Genomic DNA, 21072 nt, shown 5'->3' with positions numbered 1-21072 from the left:
CTCTATTGTATGAGGGCTTAGGTCAGTGAACACACTGGATGTTTAGGCAAGAAAATACCTACTTTCTAAAAGTGGTATTTTCAAACACAGAATGTAAAAACCACCTTCACTAAAAGATGTATTTTAGCATTCTGAGTTCAGGCATACTAAACTCGAATTTCTACCTAGTTCCATGAGTCAGTTAGGATTATAGGATCTTATAATCAAATTGCCCATTCGGAAATGTGGCAATAGTGAAAAACTAAATTGGCTGTAATTCACTATCAGGACATGCAACACACATCAAGGCATGTCCTACCATTTACATACCCTGCCCGTGGGGATACTTGAACCTACCTTAGGGGTGACTAACATGTAGAAAAGTGAAGGTTTAGGGACTGACAAGTGTGTGCACTTTCCAAGTCGACATGGCAACCCCAGGCTGCACACAGGCTCTGCAATGGCCGGCCTGAGCCACATTTTACAAGCTTTTTCTGTAAGTGTTACAACCAGTGCTGTAAGCCCACCAGCAGCATTTGATTTACAGGCCCTGGGCACACGGGGTGCACTGTCCTAGGCTCTCATAAGTAAATCAATTAAGCAAATCTTGGAGTCACTAATCCATTACAATTTACAACAGGGAGCACTTGCACTTTGGCACTGAATAGTACTGGCAAAGGGCCCAAAGCATCTAGACCAGCAAAAACATAGTAAAAACACATGAGGCAGCAGCAAAAAAAAGGTAGGGAGACCCACGCCAATGGTGCCAGGTCTAACAGTTGGCAAGTGTGCCCTTGGGACCGCACTGCATCCAGCCTCCTAGCCGCCTGTAGTATGGCCTCTTTGGTCTTAAATGAGTGTAGTTGTGCCAAGATATCCCATGGTCTAAGTTTCTCTCCTTTGATGGGTGTCCCCACTCTATGAATTCTGTATTTTCTAATTTTTGTGGGTGCTGTTCCCAGAGTTTGGTAAACAGGCCCGTTACAGAGGCCTCCAGGTCTGGCCCTTCTGCTCCTTCTTCGAGGTTGCGGACTCGCATGTTTTCCCAACTGGACCTGTTCTCCAGATCTTCATTTTTCAGTAGGATGGCTTGTAGTTGAGTTTGGAGGTCCTGTGTAGTTGTTGTCAGCTGGTTTGTTTGCCTGTCTAGATTTTCGGTTGTGGTCTCTATATCCATCACTGTGGCACCCACCGAATCGATATCTTGCTGTAGGTTAGTAAGTCTGCCACTGAGATCAACCCTGAGCGTGTCTGTGTAATGTCTGCCTTTAGCTTCTCTTGCAATGCTTGCTTGAATACCCTCAGGGAGGTGCCATGCTGGTCTCCCCTCTTGTATATACCGGTGGTTCTTTAGTGGCTGTGGTGGTGAAATAGGAGGAAACTCTGTTGTTTTGCTGTTTTTTGGGTGGCATAGATGTGCCTTCCCCTACGTTTATATGGGTCTCGCCGGTGTCTAACTGCTCCCCGAGCTCGGTTTTGCTGGGTCCCAGCGCTTCCACTCTGCACCCGCGTATAGGATGGTTCTTTCAGCATCCTTGGGTCATGCCTGAGCTTGTCTTATCGCCCTCTGAATAGTGCTTAAGTAGGCCTCACTTCATTAGCTTTTTGAGATTTTGCTGTGCCTTCACCCTCACCTCGTGGATCCTCTGCCCCCGCGATCGAGGTCCAGCCACTTGTTTGTAAATTGATCTGCTGAGAAAGTGGGGGCCTCTATTATTTGCTTGGTGATGCGAGTAGAAAGGTGCTCAAAGGATGTGTCTGGTGTATTGCCGCATCTTAAATGCTCTGGTTTTAGTATGGCCGTTTGTTGCTGCATACTCCATTGTTTATGGAGTGACTTGCTCAGCTTTTAGAGTCAGACATGAAACTTCTGTCTCGCGGGGCTGCCTGTAAGTCTCCCGTTGGCGTGTCTTGTCTAATTCCTGGGTGTGACTAAGCTGCGGCCCTGGTCTCGTTGTCACTTGTACTGTTTTGGGGTCAGTTGTAACAACCAAAGCTTCTACAATTTGGAGGGGAGCCATCTTCTTCCCCGCACACCCTGTCCTACGTTCCTCACTCACCGATAATACTGGGAAGGTGCTTGGCGTCCCGGGTTATTCCACCATTTGTGAGGGGTTCCGTTCACTTAGCGGCACTCCGTAAGGCTGTGCGAATGCCCCGATTCCGCTTGTGCTCCTTTGCGTTACGACCGCAGCCAATCTCCACCCCTGGCTTAGCTTGCACCTGCCTGTCTGCCATCGGATGCCATCCAGGGTTCGCCAGCAGCTCTCGAGTGTTCCTGCACTGTGCACCTCACTCACAGTGTGTCCGCAGGTGAAATTCGTCGATTTTACTCACAGGTTTGTCTTGTTATCATGGGGCCTCGGCAGCGGAGCTGTCGTGGATCACATGCACACGGCCATCTTGACTGGCCTCACCCGATATATTTTTTTTTAAAGTGTATTGATGGGATCTAAATGTAAGAGATTTATGTGCAATATATGCGCTGAAGAAGGTGGGGTATACCTGGGATTCAGCTGCAATGAGTGTTCAAGTGGTTCTTACATTTTGAAGGTATTTCCTTCATGAATGCACTGCCATGAATTTATAAACAGTCAACTACAATGTTTTGGACATAATTATGTTTTATTTGAAGACACACTGCAGTGGACAATGAGTTGTTATAATTAAAGTGCATTTTGGGACATGTATTCCTTTGAACCACGGGAGTCACGTGACAGCCTGAAATGAACAAATCAGCACGTAGTCACCTTACAGGCAAGCAGCCTCACCTGTGATCAAGGCTTACTTGGAGCCGAAACGTGTTGGAGAAAAGAATTGATTGAGGATGAGGAATATAAGTATTTGAAAACACTAGCCCCCACATGCATCATTGTTTCATTTTGCACTTCCTAATTTGCGATTTTTAGGGAATCGCAAATTAGGAAATGCAAAATGGGATGCATGTACATTTTCGCATAATATTTGAGAATCTGTAAAAATCGCAATTTTTACCGATTCTCAAATATTATGCGATTAGCAAAGTGCGAATTCGCAATTCCCATTCATTCCTATGGGCTAAAATGCCCATAGGAATGAAGGGGAATTGCGAATTCGCACTTTGCTAATCGCAAATCCTGATTGCATTTCAAGGGTGGAGAGGGGGTTCAAATGACCCCCCCCTGCACCCATGAAATGCTGTTTTCGCATCATGTTGCACACACACATGTCCTAAGGACATGTGTGTCCGTAACATGAATGTGTAAAAAATGCTTTTGCAGCGTTTTTAACACTTTTTGCAAATTTACCGAGTGGTTCAACCACTCGGTAAATTTGACACCCTAATTGCGAATTCGCAATTATAAAAGTAATCATGCATTGCTTTTAAGAAATCGCAAATTTGCGATTTCTTAAAAGCAATCGCATTTTTAGAAATCTCAAAAATGTTGCGATTTCTAAAAATGCTTGATGCATTCCAAAAAGCATTTTTGGAATCGCAAACGGACGATTTTAAGGAATCGCACCGTTTGCGACTCCAAAAATGCTTGATGCATGTGGGGGTACATCCTGCAACTCCAACTATTTATTTCCTACCAAAAATACACAAAAGGCTTATCAATCCATCAGGACGTCCTATAGTCAGTTCGGTGAATTTACTGTTTTAAAATACCTCAAGGTACATAGATCCTTTTTTTAACACCATATGTGATAGCCCTACCATCCTAGTATAGACGGGACTCCAAGGACTTTTTAAACAAAATTTAAAATATGCCTTGGAAGGACTCGTATCTTGATGTAGTTTCATTATATACTTCCATGAACAATATGCATATTTGCACAAAAGAATGCAGGAAGACAACATAATGCAGCAGCATCCTCCCTGGCAACAGTGGACATCCCAAAAAGTAGAGATGGAGTATCTCCTATGGGGTAATGCTAAGCGCTAGAACAAACTGTTTGAAGGAAGATGATTTTAGAACCAAAATGAATTAAATGAAAAACAGACTCCTTTTAAGGGAATACCTACTGGCAGTGTTACAAGAAGCCATGGAATAAACACTGAAGAAACCAGGAAGTGAACTTCCAATGCCAAAGAAAGCCTCCCTGGGAAGTGAAGAAGAGAACATTCGATTCATTATGGATTACAATATTAAACACAAGGAAACAAAATAAATAATTCAAAGAAATTGGAGGATATTACAATCCGATGAAACATTCAATAAAGTTCTGTTGGATCATCCAAATATAACTCACAGGAAAGTTGCTTCACTAGGAGACATCCTAACTTAAAGCTAGAAAAACAAATTGGCTCGGTTAACCAGGTTTCTGAAAGTGTTTTAAATGCAAAACCTGTGAACATGATGTTAACCAAAAGGATTAGACGGATGTATGACATTACAACGCAGGCTTTTACCACGCATGCCTTTACAACACGGTTTTTACAACGAAAACCTTTACAACACATAGCACTTTGGGGTGCTGGATAGTGAATAGTTTAATTTACTATTCCAACTCCAGTCCCCGTGGACACTAGGGAAGGTGTTGGATAGTAAATTAAACTTATTCCCTATCCTAGAGCGCCCCCCAGCGCAATGCGTTGTAATGGTTTGCGTTATAAAAGTTGCGTCGTAAAGGCACTGCGTGGTAAAAGTTGCGTTGTAAAGGATGTTTCCCGGATTAGACACTGCATAATGGAAGAATTGAAAGAAATAAAAGAACACTACTTGCAATGCAGCTTTTGTAGTGTATGCTTTGAAATGTCCCTGCAAAAAAAATATTATGTAGTCAGCACTATAAATAAAGCAGACTGAGAATTTTACAACCTCTTCGAGCAGTGAAAAACAGAGACTATTCATATGCAATTGCAAAAGACTGCATCAAGGTGACATCACAAATGTGCAGTACTTTGGGATTATTCATATAAAGAAAATGAAAGAAGTGGAAGCAGACAGTTATTGCTAAGATGAATGGAGTCAAGATTGATAATCCAAATGGGAACAGAAATACCTATGGGCCATAACTTGGATGCAGAATTACATGTACACCTTTAGTAATGTTCCCAACTGCAACAGCTAGAATACTGAATTTATGTTGATTTCCAAGACTTTATGTAAAGGATGTAAATACTATTTTACAGAGTGTGTTTGTGATTTGTGTAAGTTAATGGGTGTGTTTAGTAAAAAAAAACATATAGGAGTTATTTCTTTGACATTGCATGAATTTAAAAAGGAAAGGCTTAATAGCCATGCTACAAAGTACTGTTGATGCACATGTACTTTAGGAGATGATTTGAGATTGCTTGAAATTAACTGTGTATAAGGCAAAATATCTTCTGCACAATTGCTCATTACACTAATTCTCAGGGAATCAAAAAAGCAATCCATAGAAGCTGCTTATGCACATGCACTTTACACTATATTAGACTATGTTGTTATTTGACTCCTTCCATGCTCATGACGGAATGGTTCCGTCATTAGCACAAGTTCTAGTGTGCTCATGACGGAACCATTCCATCATTAGCACATGCTCAGGAAATCCTTCTACTGCAAACAGCAGAAGAATGTCCCCTTTTTTGCCTGGTAAGTTGGGGAAGAGCTTCCCCAACCTCCCCAGGCATATTTTTGTATTTCATTGCAATGACGATCAAAACTTTGTTTCAGTTTCTCAGTTTTGGTGCTTGTGGGGCTATCTAGGCCCCCTGAGCACCGAAAACGATGGATGAGAGAGGTGCTGTTCGAAAGGGAAGGATCTCCCCTTTCCAATGGTACCCTTCCCTAGTGGATCCCTGCTTGGGGATCACCCCAGGAGGGCGATCTCCAAGCAACGATCCACCCACTAGCCACCAGGGAGGGTTGGAGCGGCCCCTTGGGCAAGTGCCTTGCTCCCCCACTTAATTTTCCCAGACAGGGGGCAGATGGGGGCAGTACCCCCAATCTGCCACCCCGGGGGTGCAGAAAGCACCCTAGCGCTAGGGATTTTTTTATGTGCCAGGGGTGGGGGCTGCCAGATTGGGCATGCCAAAGCCCCCACCTTACCCCTCTGAAAGAAGAAATAAGACATTCTGCCTCCTTAGGAGGCAGATGGGGGCAATAGCCCCTGATCTGCCCCCGAAGGGGGGGGGGGCAGAAAGCCCACTTGGTCCCCCGGATTTTTTTATATATATATGTATGGGTGGGGGCTGTCCCGATTTGCCATGCAAATACCCCCACCCAAAATAAAAAAAATACTACAGTCTTTCTGCACCCCCCTGAGGGGGCAGATGGGGTAAGTAGCCCTCAATCTGTCCCTCTGGGGGGCAGAAAGCATCCTGCACACCAGGGATTTGTTTTATGCACCAGAGGTGGCGCTGCCCAGAATGGCCATGCCAAAGCCCCCACCCTACCCCCCAAAGTAAGAATAAGACTTTCTGCCCACTAGGCCCCAGGCATTTTTTTCAATATATACGTAGGAGTGGGGGCTGCCCATAATTGGCATACAAATGCCTCCACCAGAAATAAAAAGATTCTACAGCCTTTCTGCTCCCGGGGGGGGGGGGGGCAGATAAGGGAAGTAGCCCCCAATCTGCCCCCCCAGGTAGGCAGAAAGTACCGTAGAAGCAAGGGATTGCTTTTTGTGCACCAGGGGTGGGGGCTGCCCAGAATGGGCATGCCAAAGCCCCCCCCCCAGTAAGAATAGGACGTTCTACCCTCCCCAGAGGCAGATGGGGGCAATAGCCCTTGATCTGCCCCCAGGAGGGGGGGCGGAAAGCCCTTTAGGCCCCCGGGAATTTTTTTTATATTTACGTAGGTTTGGGGGCTACCCAGAATGGGCATTTAAATACCCTCACCCAACACAAAAAATGCTACAGTGGCCCTCCCCACATTTATTTTTAATAAAGCTCTGGGGAGGTGGTGGCCCTGGTGCTGCGTGGGGGTCTATGCACCCCCTCAAAATGTAGGTTTCAAGCCCCGGGCAGGTGGCAGCCTGTGGGGCTGCAGAGGGGTCTGTGCGGCCTCCTGCTTCCATTTTTTAAAAAGTTCAGGGGTTTGGCAGTGCCTGGGCTTGCGGGGGAGTCCATAGGGCCTCCACTGCATCAGTTTACTTGGTTACCCTGGGGAGGTGGCGGACGCCGCGGTGTGGGCAGTGCCACATGGGCAACGCCCACATTATTATAAATCTTACCCCCGGGATTTGGATAACCCACCACCCAGGGGCTTAATGCAAAAGATGCGTGGGAGCCTGAGCGTCTTTTAAAAAAAATCTTTTAGTGGATTTGCAGGTCCAAAAATAAATTTAAAATTTAAAAATCCCTCTGGGACACCACCATTATATCTGGGGTGTCAAGGTATTCCCACCATGCCCCCTTTCCATTATTTCTTTAATTTTTATGTGGGATTCGGCTTCAAGCCAGGTCCCAAGATGGCTGCCAACACTTCGTCATTGAAGATTATTGTTTAGTCAACTAACTATAACTTGGGCTCCCATCATTGGCTTCGGGCAGTTACCACTCCCAGCTCTCCCACTTTTGCTTACCCATTTAGCTATATGCTGTATGGGTCACCCATAGGTACTGCTCTCATTCCTCCGCAAATCCTCAACCCACATTCTCATCAAAGAACATGTCATAAGTGAAGCACTATGTTAGCAGGGCATGATGTGTTTGCTTTAAATGTCAGTGTGTCTTTTGTTCATGTCACAAGCACAAGTGGGCAGGAAATGTATTTAAAGGAAAGCATAAAGAAATATTTTGAAACAATCTCATAAATCTGTTAAAAAAGCTGTCAGTTTTTTTTTACAGAACCTAGCGTATTGATGTTTACCAAAGAGCTGTTGTAACTTACACAATGGTCTTTCATTATTTTTCCGTTTCAAATAAAGGTCCGATGGGTAGAGGACTAAGGAGTAACCTCTTGTCATTAAACATTTAGCAGTGGAATGTGCTCTCTAACTGAAAGGCCTCGGACTAAAGGTTTTCTGTTATTGAAGTGAATACCTGCTGACTGAGTCCTCTTGACAGTGATTGTAGTGGTCTATAGCCTAGGGTCACAGTGCAGAAATACTGACTGACATGATATTATAAATGAGCAAATGAGACATCAGGGACATTCCTGAACTTCACGATGTATTAGGTTACTATATGTGAAATCTGGAACATACATAAAACAATCTTTATGATATGCCCTGTACAGTAATATTCTGCATACCATATTACATGCATTTGCTGTGCACAGCACTTTGGAAGGTCATTTAAAGATTTTCTGTGGAATTTCCTTAACCTTTGCAAGAAGGCCACATTCTATTGGCTCACCACAAAGGCTGTGGTGTTATCTCACACGCTTTGAGTTGCAGCCCTGGCTACTTCTTTAGATGTTTACTGTTTGGCACCTCATTGATGTATTTACTGGAATACCAGGTTGGGCAATGAGACTCCTACCTACAGCAGAATGCTTAGGTTGAAGAATAAGTGTAGGTGCGAGTTGAGTCTTTGCAACAGCATTGTAATGACAGTTGAAGCATTTGCTTAATTAGCTCGAGATCATCTCCATAGAAAAAGAGAATTGCCTCCAAAGAGAGTACATCCAGCACAACTCATTTTTTGTCTTCCAGAAGGGACAGTGCAAGTCCCTATTATAACATCAGTTTTCTGTGCTCGGATGTTGGGTTTGTTACTTTGCACAAAGTGAGGTACTGTTATTATCAAAGGCATAGAGCCATACCTCTATGTGAATGTATATTGTTTCATATACATAAACCTTGCAAAAATAATTCTTTCCGTTAGGCTCTTTTGCATATCAAGATGAAATCATGGTCTTTTCAAAAAGCAGGTGGAGGCTGCTGGTCAGGATAATAAATCAATTTTCAAACATGCCCTGCAAATGTCAGAAGAATGTTGGTTAGAAATTATGTATTATGTTTTACCAATGAAAGTATGATCTAAACAGATTTAAAAAAAGTTACCATAAACATTTTAAAAAGTTATATTTTTTCTAATACAGATCCGAATTATCTTTCACCTGGATGCTCTGACTGTACTGAAGAAGAAGAATGCAGGATCATCAATGGTGTTGAAGGCTGCCATTGCAGGAACGAATTATACAGTAGTGGTACGTATGCAAGCAACTATTGCATAGAGCAGATATCATTAAATCCATCACAATTACACTTTTTGCTGTACGGTTTTATATTCAGAGACAGATAGGTTATTTCTGTAATAATAATTGTCGATCCCTTTTAACCAAATAGCTCATAGGAGGGAATTGAATGGTATTTGAAGATGTGCAGGGTGGTCATATTTGTTGTTCCCTCAAGTGGCCGCTCTGGGCAGTGTTGGAACTGACATCATTGGCGGGGTCTTTCTACTAACTTATTTGCCTTCAATCCTCCAGTTTTGGCAGACATTTAATTTGCTGGACTTAGGACTGTGTGCATGTTACCACTCTAACCAGTGATAAAGTGTTTGGCTTACACCCAATTGACACATTTAATTTACTTGGAAGTATCTAGTAAAGTGGTACTGCCTATGTCCAGGGCCTGTAAATTAAATGATACAAGTGGACCTGCAGCATTGATAGTGCCACCTACCTAAGTAGCCCTTTAAACATGTTTCAGGCCTGCCATTAAAGCATGTATGTGCAACCCGGTAAAATAAACCTTTTGCCAGGCCTAGACCTTCTTTTTTAAATAACATAACTCCCCCCGGGGAGGGGGGGGGGAGGGGGTAAACTGCCCATAGGGCAGGGTGCAGTGTATTTAAAACTTTAGACATGTACTTTTAACTTTTACATGTCCTAGTAGTAAAAAACTCTTAAGTTCGTTTTTCAATACTGCAAGACCTGCCTCTCCCATAGGATAACGTGGTGTTACCTCATTACATTTATTAAGTGATAACTTTCAATTGGGAGCAAATAGGAATTTCGAGTTTCTTGGCTAATTAATTGTACTTTAAAAATCTCTTTAATGGTAACGTTGGATTTGAGTCACAGTTCTGAAAATGCCCTGACGAATGCCCCAGACCCACACAGGCCAATAGAGTAGGGCAGAAACATGTTGACACATGGAGCTTAAGGTCAATAGGTCAATAGACCACAACATCCTGATTGCCCCTCTCCTTTTTTGTTTTGAATAGCCCCATTGACCTCACAAATAAAGGAATACCTGGGGTGAACCAGGGAGTTTTATCTTAATGCTAAATAATGCTAAATAAAACCTGAAAAGTAAGACAATCTGTCTTTTAAGTGCTCCCTGGACTACAGTCGAGCCCACCCTGACCTTTAGGAGTCCGGGTGAATATGAAGATGAAGCATGCCATCATTAGAGTGGGTGAGGGTTATACTATTTTACGTGGTAATATCTCAGATACTTACTGTTTCCCTTTCTCTCTCAAGCCTTCTAAATTTCAGTGAGTGGATACCCACTTTGCGTATTTAAGTTATGGCGATGGGAGTGTTGATCCCCTCTCCTTCCATGTTGGAAGGATCTCTCCACCCTTCAAGGGGTATTTGGTTTTCCCCAAAGCCCTATCTGTTTGAATGTAAACACCCTTACCAACTCTCAAATTCCTCTTTCAGTACCTACACATAATCCTAAAGTAGGCCCTAGGTAGCATTTATGGCAGGGTAATGTGTAATTAAAAGATTATGAAAATATGAGGAAAACCGCTGCACTCCTTTGTAAAAAAGACATTTCTTTGAGAACATTTGTGTGCCATCGAATACCCAAGATAAAGACACTCTCATGGGACTACGTCCCCATAGCAATTTCATGGCCCCCACCAGCCACAAGGTTTTGGATGTTTTTGAAAAAGCAGTACAACAAGACCTACATTCTATGTTTGACACTCAAAAGAGTTACCGGAGTAATCTGACGATTTCTGAAAAACAAGCCATACAACAACTTGCCAACAACCAAACTTTGACCATATGCAAAGCGGACAAGGGCGGCGCAATTGTCGTCATGGAGTCAACGTTCTATTCAGAAAGCCTCAAAAGTCATCTACACAACACTGACCTATACATGTTATTGAATTCTGATCCTACCTTGGCATTCAAAGAGATACTTTTCAAGATAATCAACAAAGCAGTATCTGCTAACACAATTTCCGACAGAGACAAAAGATACCTCATTAAGGACTATCCACAGGTACCATACATCTACCTTGCACCTAAAATTCACAAGAATGTAAGACAACCGCCTTTTAGACCAATTGTAAGCACTACCAACTCAATACACGCTCCCACGGGGGCTTACATTGATAAACATCTACAAGCTAGTGTCAAAGGCATGACAACATATATTCAAGACACCACAGACTTCCTCAACAAATTGGAGCAAATTGTGATTCCTAATGACCAATCCATTATCTTATGTACTATAGATGTTAACGCTTTGTACACCTCAATCCCACACAATTTGGGATTAGAAGCACTAGAGAGAGCTTTAGTACAAACCGACAAACCACTGGAACTACAGGTGTTCATACTGGAACTTATGCAATTCATCTTACAACACAGTTATTTTAAGACTCCTGATCATCATTACTACCTACAACTGTCTGGAGTAGCAATGGGCAACTGTGCTGCCCCGGCATATGCCAATCTGTTTATGTACACCTTCGAACTTCAGCATATACTCCAGAACGCACTGTGGCAACCGTTCATATGTGCGTACTATAGATACATTGACGATATCTTCCTTGTTTGGAAAGGTACGGAATCTCAATTTACAGTTGCAATCAATCATCTCAACACTGTGAATGAACGGATCCAATTTACTCATACTCTCAACAAGACTGAAATCCCATTTCTGGATGTACTTGTTCAATTCCATGATACTAAATTCAGAACCTCTGTTCACACCAAAGCCACGGATCGCAACAATTATCTTCACCACAAGAGCTTTCATCAACCTAGCCTAAAACGACACTTACCGTACTCCCAGCTATTGAGAGCCAAACGTATTGCATCTACAGAGGAGGCATTTAGTACCAACAGCTCCAAAATACTGGAAAAATTCCACCAGCGTGGATACCCTAAAAACACAACAGAGTGTGCTAAAGAGAGGGTCAAGCTCAAGACTCGAGATGAATTACTCAAACCCAAAGCCAAGGTTCAACAACAAGATACACGGTCTGTGTTCACATCCAAATACTCCACTCATGCTCGTCAAATCAAAGAGGTTATTCGCAAACACTGGCCACTCTTACAATCAGAAACTGATTTCAATCAAATTTTTGGAAAACCACCGATTTTTGCATACAAACGTACAAAAACCATACAACAGCTCATCAAACAACCGTCAATTACCAGTCAGACCATCTACAAAGGCACCATTCCATGTCACAATTGCAGTCACTGCAACAGTATAATTCCTGGATCCACTATGACTCACCCTACTCAAGGCACCATTATCAACCTCCGTGTGAATGCAACATGTGACACTACCAACGTGATTTACATGATCAAATGCCCGTGTGGTCTTCCATACGTTGGCAAAACGGAACGCAAAATCAAAATCAGGTTAAATGAACACCGCAGTAACATCCGCACTAAAAATCTCAAATCCTGTATTGCTGCTCATTTCAACCAACATTCACACAATCCTAGTCAAATAAGATTTTTAATTCTGGAAACTGTCAACAAACTACCACATCAGGACAATAACAAAAATCTTTTGCAACGCGAATTATACTGGATTTACCGCCTTAGGGCGGTCCAACCGAAAGGACTGAATGACCGCCTGGAATTCAGCTGTCATTTATGATCATGTATTATTTACTATTGAGTTATTTGACCGTTTGTATTTATGATCTGATACTGATTGGTCTCTTCATTAAGCTGTGACATAGTTGCTATTTATGTATACCATTATTCTAGTATGCATAGATTTCTGTACATGCCTCTCTCTACTATTTGCACTATTCTTTTTCCTTAATTTTTTTCCTTTAACATTTTCTATCTCATCCCTTCGGGATGTCTTTTTATCTTTTGTAATAATCACACATCTTGTGTTTTACTTTAGGACACTGTAAGCCTTGTTTACTTTTCATCTAAATTTCTTCCTTTATTTCTTACTCTTTCACCACCATTCGACTTTTATGTCTCGATATTCATGTAGTTTACCTACATGTCTTTCCGTTCTTCCGTTTCACCCGTTTTTGTGTCCGCTCTTTATGTTCACTATTTCCAACCTTTTTAGACACTCGCACGAGCATGCGTGGCGTCTTCCGGGTTCCTCCTGTGAGCGAAGCCTGGCTTTCGCCTACACACGGCGCTCTGCCGGTTAACTTTCCTATTGCTTCGATAACGCGGTAAGACCCGTTTTTTCACCTGTTAACACGGCGCATTTCTTGCATCTAGCGTGAGGTTGGGTTCTATAGAATGTTTTAGTGTTTGCTCGTGTGCACTTATTTATTTTCATGAGTATACACTGGGCACGTTATGTGGTTTCTTTCCTTTACTTTTAGGTACTCACAGTTTTTGGCACTTTCTAAAGTCACCGTTCTGTCAGGACACTTTTAGTTGTTCTAGTATTCACTTTATTTAACGCATTTAACACTCTGTTTTTGCACCTGTAATATTCTGAGTCACATCAGGGTGAAAAGCATGCTCTTTATCAGCTACATCTCTCCTTATCTTGTATTCCGTGCCCCTCGTGTTCTACCATTACTTAGTAGTCCTATTTCTTTTCACATTACAGACCCCCTGAGGAAGCGCACTGTTGTGCGAAATGCATTGGGGAATTTAAAACCTATGTGGACCGTATACATGATGTATATGTATGATTGATGCCTAAAAACTACGTCGTGACTGTTCAATCATATGAAGTCAATATGATATCTAAACAAATAAATTGTTGAAAACGACAAGCATCTTGGAGTAAAGATTTACCTTCCTTTTGAAATACATTGGGAATACATTGTGCACATTCTATGCTTAAGAGTACTACCAGTTTGTTCTTACTCGCAGTAAGATTTTTCCATTTTTTAATTAAAAGATTAGACATTTACTTTTAAGTTTTACATATCCTGGTATGGAAAACCTCCTAAATAAATGTTTCACTCCTGTGATACCTACCCGTCCCAAAGGATGACATTGGGGATTCCTTATTTCATTTAATAAGCTGTAATTCAATATTTGGAATAGGTATATATGTCCTCCTTGGTACCTATAAAATTGAATTGATAAAACCTCTTTCGTGGTAAAGTCAGACTTTTTTATTACAATTTTGAAAATGCCACTTTTAGAAAGTTGCAGAAAGAACAATTGATGGAGGGAATAGTGAACACTGTCAAACATTCACCCCCAGTACAGAGATCTGTGCTTAACTTCATTGTTTTGCTCATCACCACCCCATTCCAGTTTGGATCAAGTCATATGCAAATCAGTCTTGACTCTGAACTGCCAGGCCAGGTCCTCCCGGACCAGAAATAAGCATCTTATGACCGGTTTCAGGGTATCACCACTCATCAACCAGGATAACAGTGGCTGAGTTCAATCAAGCATTTCATTCAACACTTTTGAATACTTTCCTATGGTGCCCTAAGTGGGACGGGTATGCCCAGACATGTGTCCTGTGCACACTTTGTCACTGGAACCAAGCTGTATACGACTGATGATCCCATAACAAAAGTGAAACCGGTCTTGGATTGCTTGTGTTCGTGTTCAGGTAGGACCTGGCTTGGCAGTTCTGGCTGGACTTTTCCTATTGGAGCAGGGTCAAGACTGATTTGCTTGTGGCTTGGTCCAAAGTGAGGTGGCATGGTGTGCAAAATGACTATGGACTAGGATGCAGACCGAGTAATTACCAGTGGCTGAGATTAATTCAAGCACTTCAGCCATCACTTTTGTATACATATAAAGTTGGCATTTTCCTGCCCTTTGTGCCTGCAGCCTGACTTGAGTCACTTGACTAGGTGTAGCTGACAGTTAGACTTTGTGACTCCGTCCCAGACAGTCAGACAATAGAGGAATTAGGTGTGCCTCAATGGGCCATCTGCTGGCATGATGGGGAGGCAGAGATGAGCACAGGCCCACTTACAGCTGAATAGCCAGTGCTCAGCCTTCACACTAAGCCCTGTTCCACTGCGGCTGGTGCTGTTTGTTGTGGAGGGCAGATTGAACCAGAAGCACTCCAGCTGACTTCCGGGTCAGAGGGGGCAGCCTTTTGCCTGCGCGCCAACTCCCTGCTGCATTTCCATAAAAGCCAGTCAGTCAAAAGCTTTATTTCGATAAAATTTTCATTATCATAAAAGCAAGTCAATAAAATTGGTAACACATATCCAGTTGATAACAAGAAATATAACATTACTAGAGTAAATATTCTTTAAAAAGAAATTAAACAAAGTGTTTAAGCTTTCTGGCTCGAATGGCCCAGGCCCAAGATAAAAATTTGGCTAGGGCACACACATAGGGTACATAGCTGTCCGAAACAAGTATCCTGATTGCCTCATCATGCCTCCTGGTTCCCAGCTGGCGGCATAGATTCTTCAACCACACCCTTCTCGGGTTAGCATATTCCTTGCAGACAAATAAGAAATGGGCTAATGTCTCTGGGTGAGCTAAACATGATGGACACAAATCAGATTTGCCTGTACAGGATTTCCATGTTTTTGTAAAGGTATTCAGTGGCAAAGTACCCGTTCTAAATCTAAAATACAAGGACCGGGCAAAAGGTTTCCCGATTATGTCAAGGTAGGGTTCTCGCCTGGGACAGTCTTTAAACATCAAAAAATCCTCTGTAAGCCTGCCAATGGACGTGCTGGAATGTCTTTGGGAGCAAATCCAATCCCGATAGAGCTTTTTGAGTATTTGTTTTGGAGGTGAGGTTCTGCTTGACCAGGAATCGAGTAGGCCCAAGTTGGACAATAAAGTTTTCATATCTTTTAGCCATTTGATTCTGGCCCAGTGTGGTGATGCCATTATTTCTTCAAGACCTCTGGCATAGCCACTAAGTTCCTCTACCCGCCAAATACGGGCCCATAGTAAGAGAGGGCGAAATTTCGCAATTTCGCCAATCTGGGTGCAGCCAAGGTCCATGAATAAAGGTAAAAGTGGGGTGCTTTGAGGGAGGGACATTATTTGTCTACAGAAATTATTCTCGGATCTTTGTAGAGCTTCGGTAGATGCAGAGCCCCAAAGTTCAGCTCCATAAAGGGCAGAGCTGACACCTTTGGCAGCGTAGATCTCAAGGACTGTTCCTATTGGTTTGAACGAACTGGAACGTTGCTCCCTCAATAGGGCGCCTGTGATCCTTTTATGGCTCAGCAGCATCTTGTCTAGATGGGGAGTCCAATCCATTTTGTCTGAAAGGCGTATCCCTAGGTAATCAAATACTTTTACCCTTTCTAAGGGCTCGGTGTTTAAGATAGGGGGACGCACTTGCTGTTTAGGGGGATTGAGGACCAGGTATTTTGTTTTATTGGTGTTTATTACCAGGCCCCGATCAATGCAAAATGATTGGAAATTGTCCAAGAGTTTCTGTAGTCCCATTGGGGTTTTAGAGATTAGGAGCGTGTCATCCGCGTAAAAAGCATAATTCAGCAGAATTCAGCAGCAGACGCGCTGCGGACGCGCCAAAGGCAAGCCCGCCTGCGCCCGTCCGCGCCTTGACCGGGCCCAGGGCCTCAAAAACAGAGAAAAGACTGACATATACTAACATCTCTCTTCGGAGTTTCAACAAACCTAATCTCATATCCCCATGCCATCAGATTTATCCTTTAGAAGAGTCTAAGTCATGCCCTCATTGTAATATCAAGTTTCTGTTCACGAAGACGAGGGCCTGCTCCAAAACTGAACATGTCTTTCATGAACATATATCGGTTCCTAAAACGTTTACAGGATTACCCATTAACACCCGCTCTCTGATAAAACATAATGTCGAATTCGCGGAACTACTGTCTGCCCATGTAGTGGACATGGCTTTTGTCACAGAAACTTGGGCAAATAGCACCTCAGATCCTGATCTGGCCTTTGCTATACCCCAAGGTTTCTCTATCATAAAAAAATGACAGACCAACCAAACGGGGTGGCGGCCTAGCAATCATAGCGAACAACTCTTTGGATGTCAAAGGCTCCCCAGAAGGCAGCAGCTCAGACTGCGAGCTGCTTTCCTTCCACATCACCCTAATCGATAATTACACCTTCAACGGAACATTACTATATAGACCCTACACGATAAACAAATGCAAATTTGAAGAAATTATAAACCCAATATTAGAAGCCAGCACTGATTCCGAGGACTATTGCATACTAGGTGATTTTAATTATCATCTTGAAAACCTAGAAGACCATAATACATTATCACAAATAGAGGCAATGGCCAACGTAGCACTGGAGCAGAAAGTTATACACCCTACACATGACGCTGGCCACACCCTGGATGGGGTATTTACATCTAACCCCCACCTTAAAATAACTGAAGTGCTGCCAGTGCCATGGTCAGATCACAAAGCCATTCTATTTACGGTAACCACCTTGCACCACATTCCCAACCCACACATCCCCCATAAGACATTCAAAAGACGCAATCTAAAGAACATTATTCCCCATCAGTTGCAACATACCCTAGCATCCTCTTATCCCGACCCAAAACCAGAGTCAAACCTAGCAGCAAACAGTTTTCACAACTGGGTTAAGTCCGCAATAGATCTACTGGCATTGGAAAAGAATGTCACCAGTAAGCGCACAAAGAAATCAGAACCCTGGTTCTGCGATACCATGCGCACGCAGAAGCAGATCTGTAGAAAAGCCGAGCGGCGCTGGAGAGGCAACTATACATTTGCTGAAAGAGAACTATATGCCCAATCACTGAACACTAATAAAAAAATCATAATGGACAAGAAAAGTAAATACCACTCAAAAAAAATACAACAAGCAGGCAATTCCAGTAAAGAATTCTCTACACTAAAGAAAATTGTCAAACTTCCAGAACCGCTAAAAACAGACACCAGCGTAGCTTTCTGTAATCAATTTGCAGGATATTTTAAGGACAAAGTGCTCACCATCTTCAAGTCTCTCTCGGACAGGGATGATAACATGATAACCACCTCCGCCTCAAAAACGCTACGCCCCAATAGCCTCCTACACTCCATCGATCCAGCAAGCACTGAATTAACCACTCAAACTATCAAATCCATTAAATCTTGAGCACCATCGGACCCATTGCCACCCATGAAATTTCACATGGCACCAGATATTTTAAGTGTACAACTTAGCCCACTCTATAAAGAAGTCATAACTTCTGGCATCTTTCCAGATGCATGGAAAATGGTGTCAATCCTGCCTTTACTAAAAAACGTCAACTCGGATCGCAAGGATCCCAGTAACTATAGGCCCATAGCCAGAATTCCTTTTCCTGCCGAAGTACTGGAAAAAATGCTCAACTCCCAATTAACAGCCTTAATCTATTCGGCAGACATACTGGATTCCTCCCAGTATGGCTTCCGACAAGGGCACGGCACAGAAACCGCCCTGATCATGCCAGCAGAGGAAATCCGGGCAATTCTGGACACGGGAGCCAGAGCCACCCTAATCCTATTGGATTTGTCGGCGGCTTTTGACACCGTGAACCATGATATACTAATCAAACGGATCGAAGAAGCAGGAGTCAAGAACTCTGCCTTAAAATTGGTCAAATCCTATTTGAACAACAGATATCAATATGTCCAGGTCGGCAGCTCCCTCTCAGAGGAATTTACGCTCCCATGCGGAGTGCCGCAGGGCTCCACACTGAGCCCTACGCTGTTTAATCTTTACGTAACTCCCCTGGCCTACATCATCAGGAAATACGGTTTTAAATTAATATCTTATGCCAGTGACACACAAATTGTGGTATCAATCTCAAGCAGCCCTGAAGATACAGCAGATAGCTTTAGACAATGTATGTACCACATAAACCTATGGATGGTGTCGAATTGTCTGAAGCTAAACAGCACAAAAACAGAGATTCTGTTATTTGGATCAGACACTCCCTTTCGGGCTAATAACTGGTGGCCCCACAGCATGGGCGCTCTCCCCACCCCAGTTCAAAAAGTGAGGAACCTAGGCGTCATCTTTGACGAAAATTGTCCTTTCAACATCAGGTCAACAAAGTTGTATCCATGACATTCCTGACGTTAAAATCCATACGAAAAAGACACACTTTTATTCCCCCTGAAGTAGTGAAGACGTTAGTCACAGTTATAGCACTGGCTAGACTGGACTACGGAAATGCCCTATACTTAGGCATCCAAAAACAGCATATGGCCAAGCTCCAGCGGACTCAAAATGCAGCTGCCAGAGTAATACTGAACATCCCCAAATTTCAGCCCATCTCAGAAGGCCTAAAAAAACTCCATTGGCTCCCCATGAAAAAGAGAATAGATTTTAAGGCTCTCTGCCTAGCATATAAGGCATTACATGGTCTGGGACCAGCCTTTCTGAAACAACATCTTACCTGGTACCATCCCTCAAGACACCTTCTCTCAGCACAGAGCAAACTCCTCTGGACCCCAAAATACAGGAAAGTCAACTGAGGCAGAAGAAGCTTTATCTTTGGCACAGCAAAACTATGGAACTCACTTCCAATACACATCTAGAGCTGTCCAACCTTACCCGGTTTCAGAAAGCTGTTAAAGACATGGCTTTTCTCAAACCAACTCAATCTAAATGATCCACTCCAGGAATTCAGGCCTCTTTCTGCCGCTATGAGCGCCTAGACGCCCTTGGGCATTCGTGCGCTATATAAATCCTTCTCACAAACCACAAAAGGCCTAACAACCCTGTATTGTCACTGAGCCAGGTTGGAGTCAGGGGAGTCAAGAGATTCCATGCATTTCAAAGAACCTTTCCAGAAGCTTCTCCAACGTTCGAGAAGAGCACCACAGTATACAAAAATGACATTCAAACCCAGTTTTCAGTACACTACTGCACATGTGCAAGATTCACAGATGACTGCCTGCTGCTGTGACCTGCTGTGCACTCTGCCAGACTGCTGCTGTACCTGGAAGGGCTGCTTTACTGCCTGGAGCCTGCCTTGAACCCTCAGGGTAGAGCCCTACATCTTCGATTGCACCCAGGACTACCAGAAGTGACTCCAAGGGCTGTTTTTGCTGGCCTCCTGTTCAGAGCCACTGGGACATAAAAGGCTCCGACCATCTTGAACCCACTCCAGGGGGCAGCCTGAGTGAATTCTGAACATCCAAGAGGTGTCCCACCAGTGCTGGGTCCTGGTTTATGGTTTTAAAGGTACCCATATGGCCAATTTCCAAAACTGAGTGCTTTTGGACAAAACCTGCTTCGAGAGCCAGGAGGAGAACGGGGCCATCCTGCTCGCCTATCTGCCTGATTTGCTTCGCCAATCAGGTTGACTTTGCAGCTTCTCTCCCTAAGTTCTTCTCTGCAGCAAGAAATCCTTTTTAGCGGTCCTTAAATGAATGACTGAGCACATTTATAGAACGCACAGCTACTCAGCAAGAGTGTCCAGGCACTAATAGTCTCCATCTACCTTTCCAAGCAGCCCTAGTTGCGGAATAACCATGTTTTAAGCAGTTTCTTAAAAAAACCAAGTCAGATCTTTCACCAAAGGGGTATTCGACCACGTGGAACTGTCTTCGGCTACAGCCCTTTGACTCGTCCTACTGTAGATTCTCGACTTCCATTTCAGTAACTAAGTTTGACTGTCAAAATCTTCCCTGCGGCTTCGACCCAAGGCCATCCGATTGTGAAGCTTCATCCCCAAGTACTTCCTGCAGCCTTGACCCTCTCAACTTTACCTTCTGATACACATTTTCTCAGAATTTTTTCGAGGTCCAAAAGTAAGCAGTGACCAGGCCCAATCGACTTCTTGTATCTGAAGCGCACTCCATTGCAGTCGGAAATATTTTCCGACTTTGACCCTGACCCAGTGTGACTAGATGTTTGAGCTTTTGATCTTTTAGGTGATAGTTTTTACTAAAAACCTTTAAAATTCATAACTCCATTTCTACTGACTGGAGTTTTGTCATTTTGGTGTCAAATAGTTTTAAAAATGCACTCTATTTTTCCAAATTATTTTGGGATTTTTTTTAAAGTTGTGTTTTCACTTTATTACAGTTTGTGTGCTGTATAAATACTTTACACATTGTCTGTAAGTTAAACCTAACTGCTTTTTGTGCCAAGC

The 21072-nt window shown here is 43.1% G+C and overlaps 1 protein-coding gene across 1 annotated transcript in view; it reads left to right on the top strand.

The window, feature by feature from the left end:
• Positions 1-21072, top strand: part of LOC147684913 (uromodulin-like) — a 500763-nt gene that overhangs the window by 304586 nt on the left and 175105 nt on the right. The window contains exon 11 of the mRNA XM_086940796.1: positions 8934-9041. Within this exon, the coding sequence (XP_086796922.1) occupies positions 8934-9041 (108 nt within the window). The remainder of the gene's footprint in view (positions 1-8933; positions 9042-21072) is intronic.

This window comes from Lissotriton vulgaris, chromosome 10 (genome assembly GCF_964263255.1).
Source record: "Lissotriton vulgaris chromosome 10, aLisVul1.2, whole genome shotgun sequence".
Taxonomy (NCBI): domain Eukaryota; kingdom Metazoa; phylum Chordata; class Amphibia; order Caudata; family Salamandridae; genus Lissotriton; species Lissotriton vulgaris.
The sequence above is the reverse complement of the archived record's forward strand: the minus strand, read 5'-3'. Positions and strand labels throughout refer to the sequence as shown.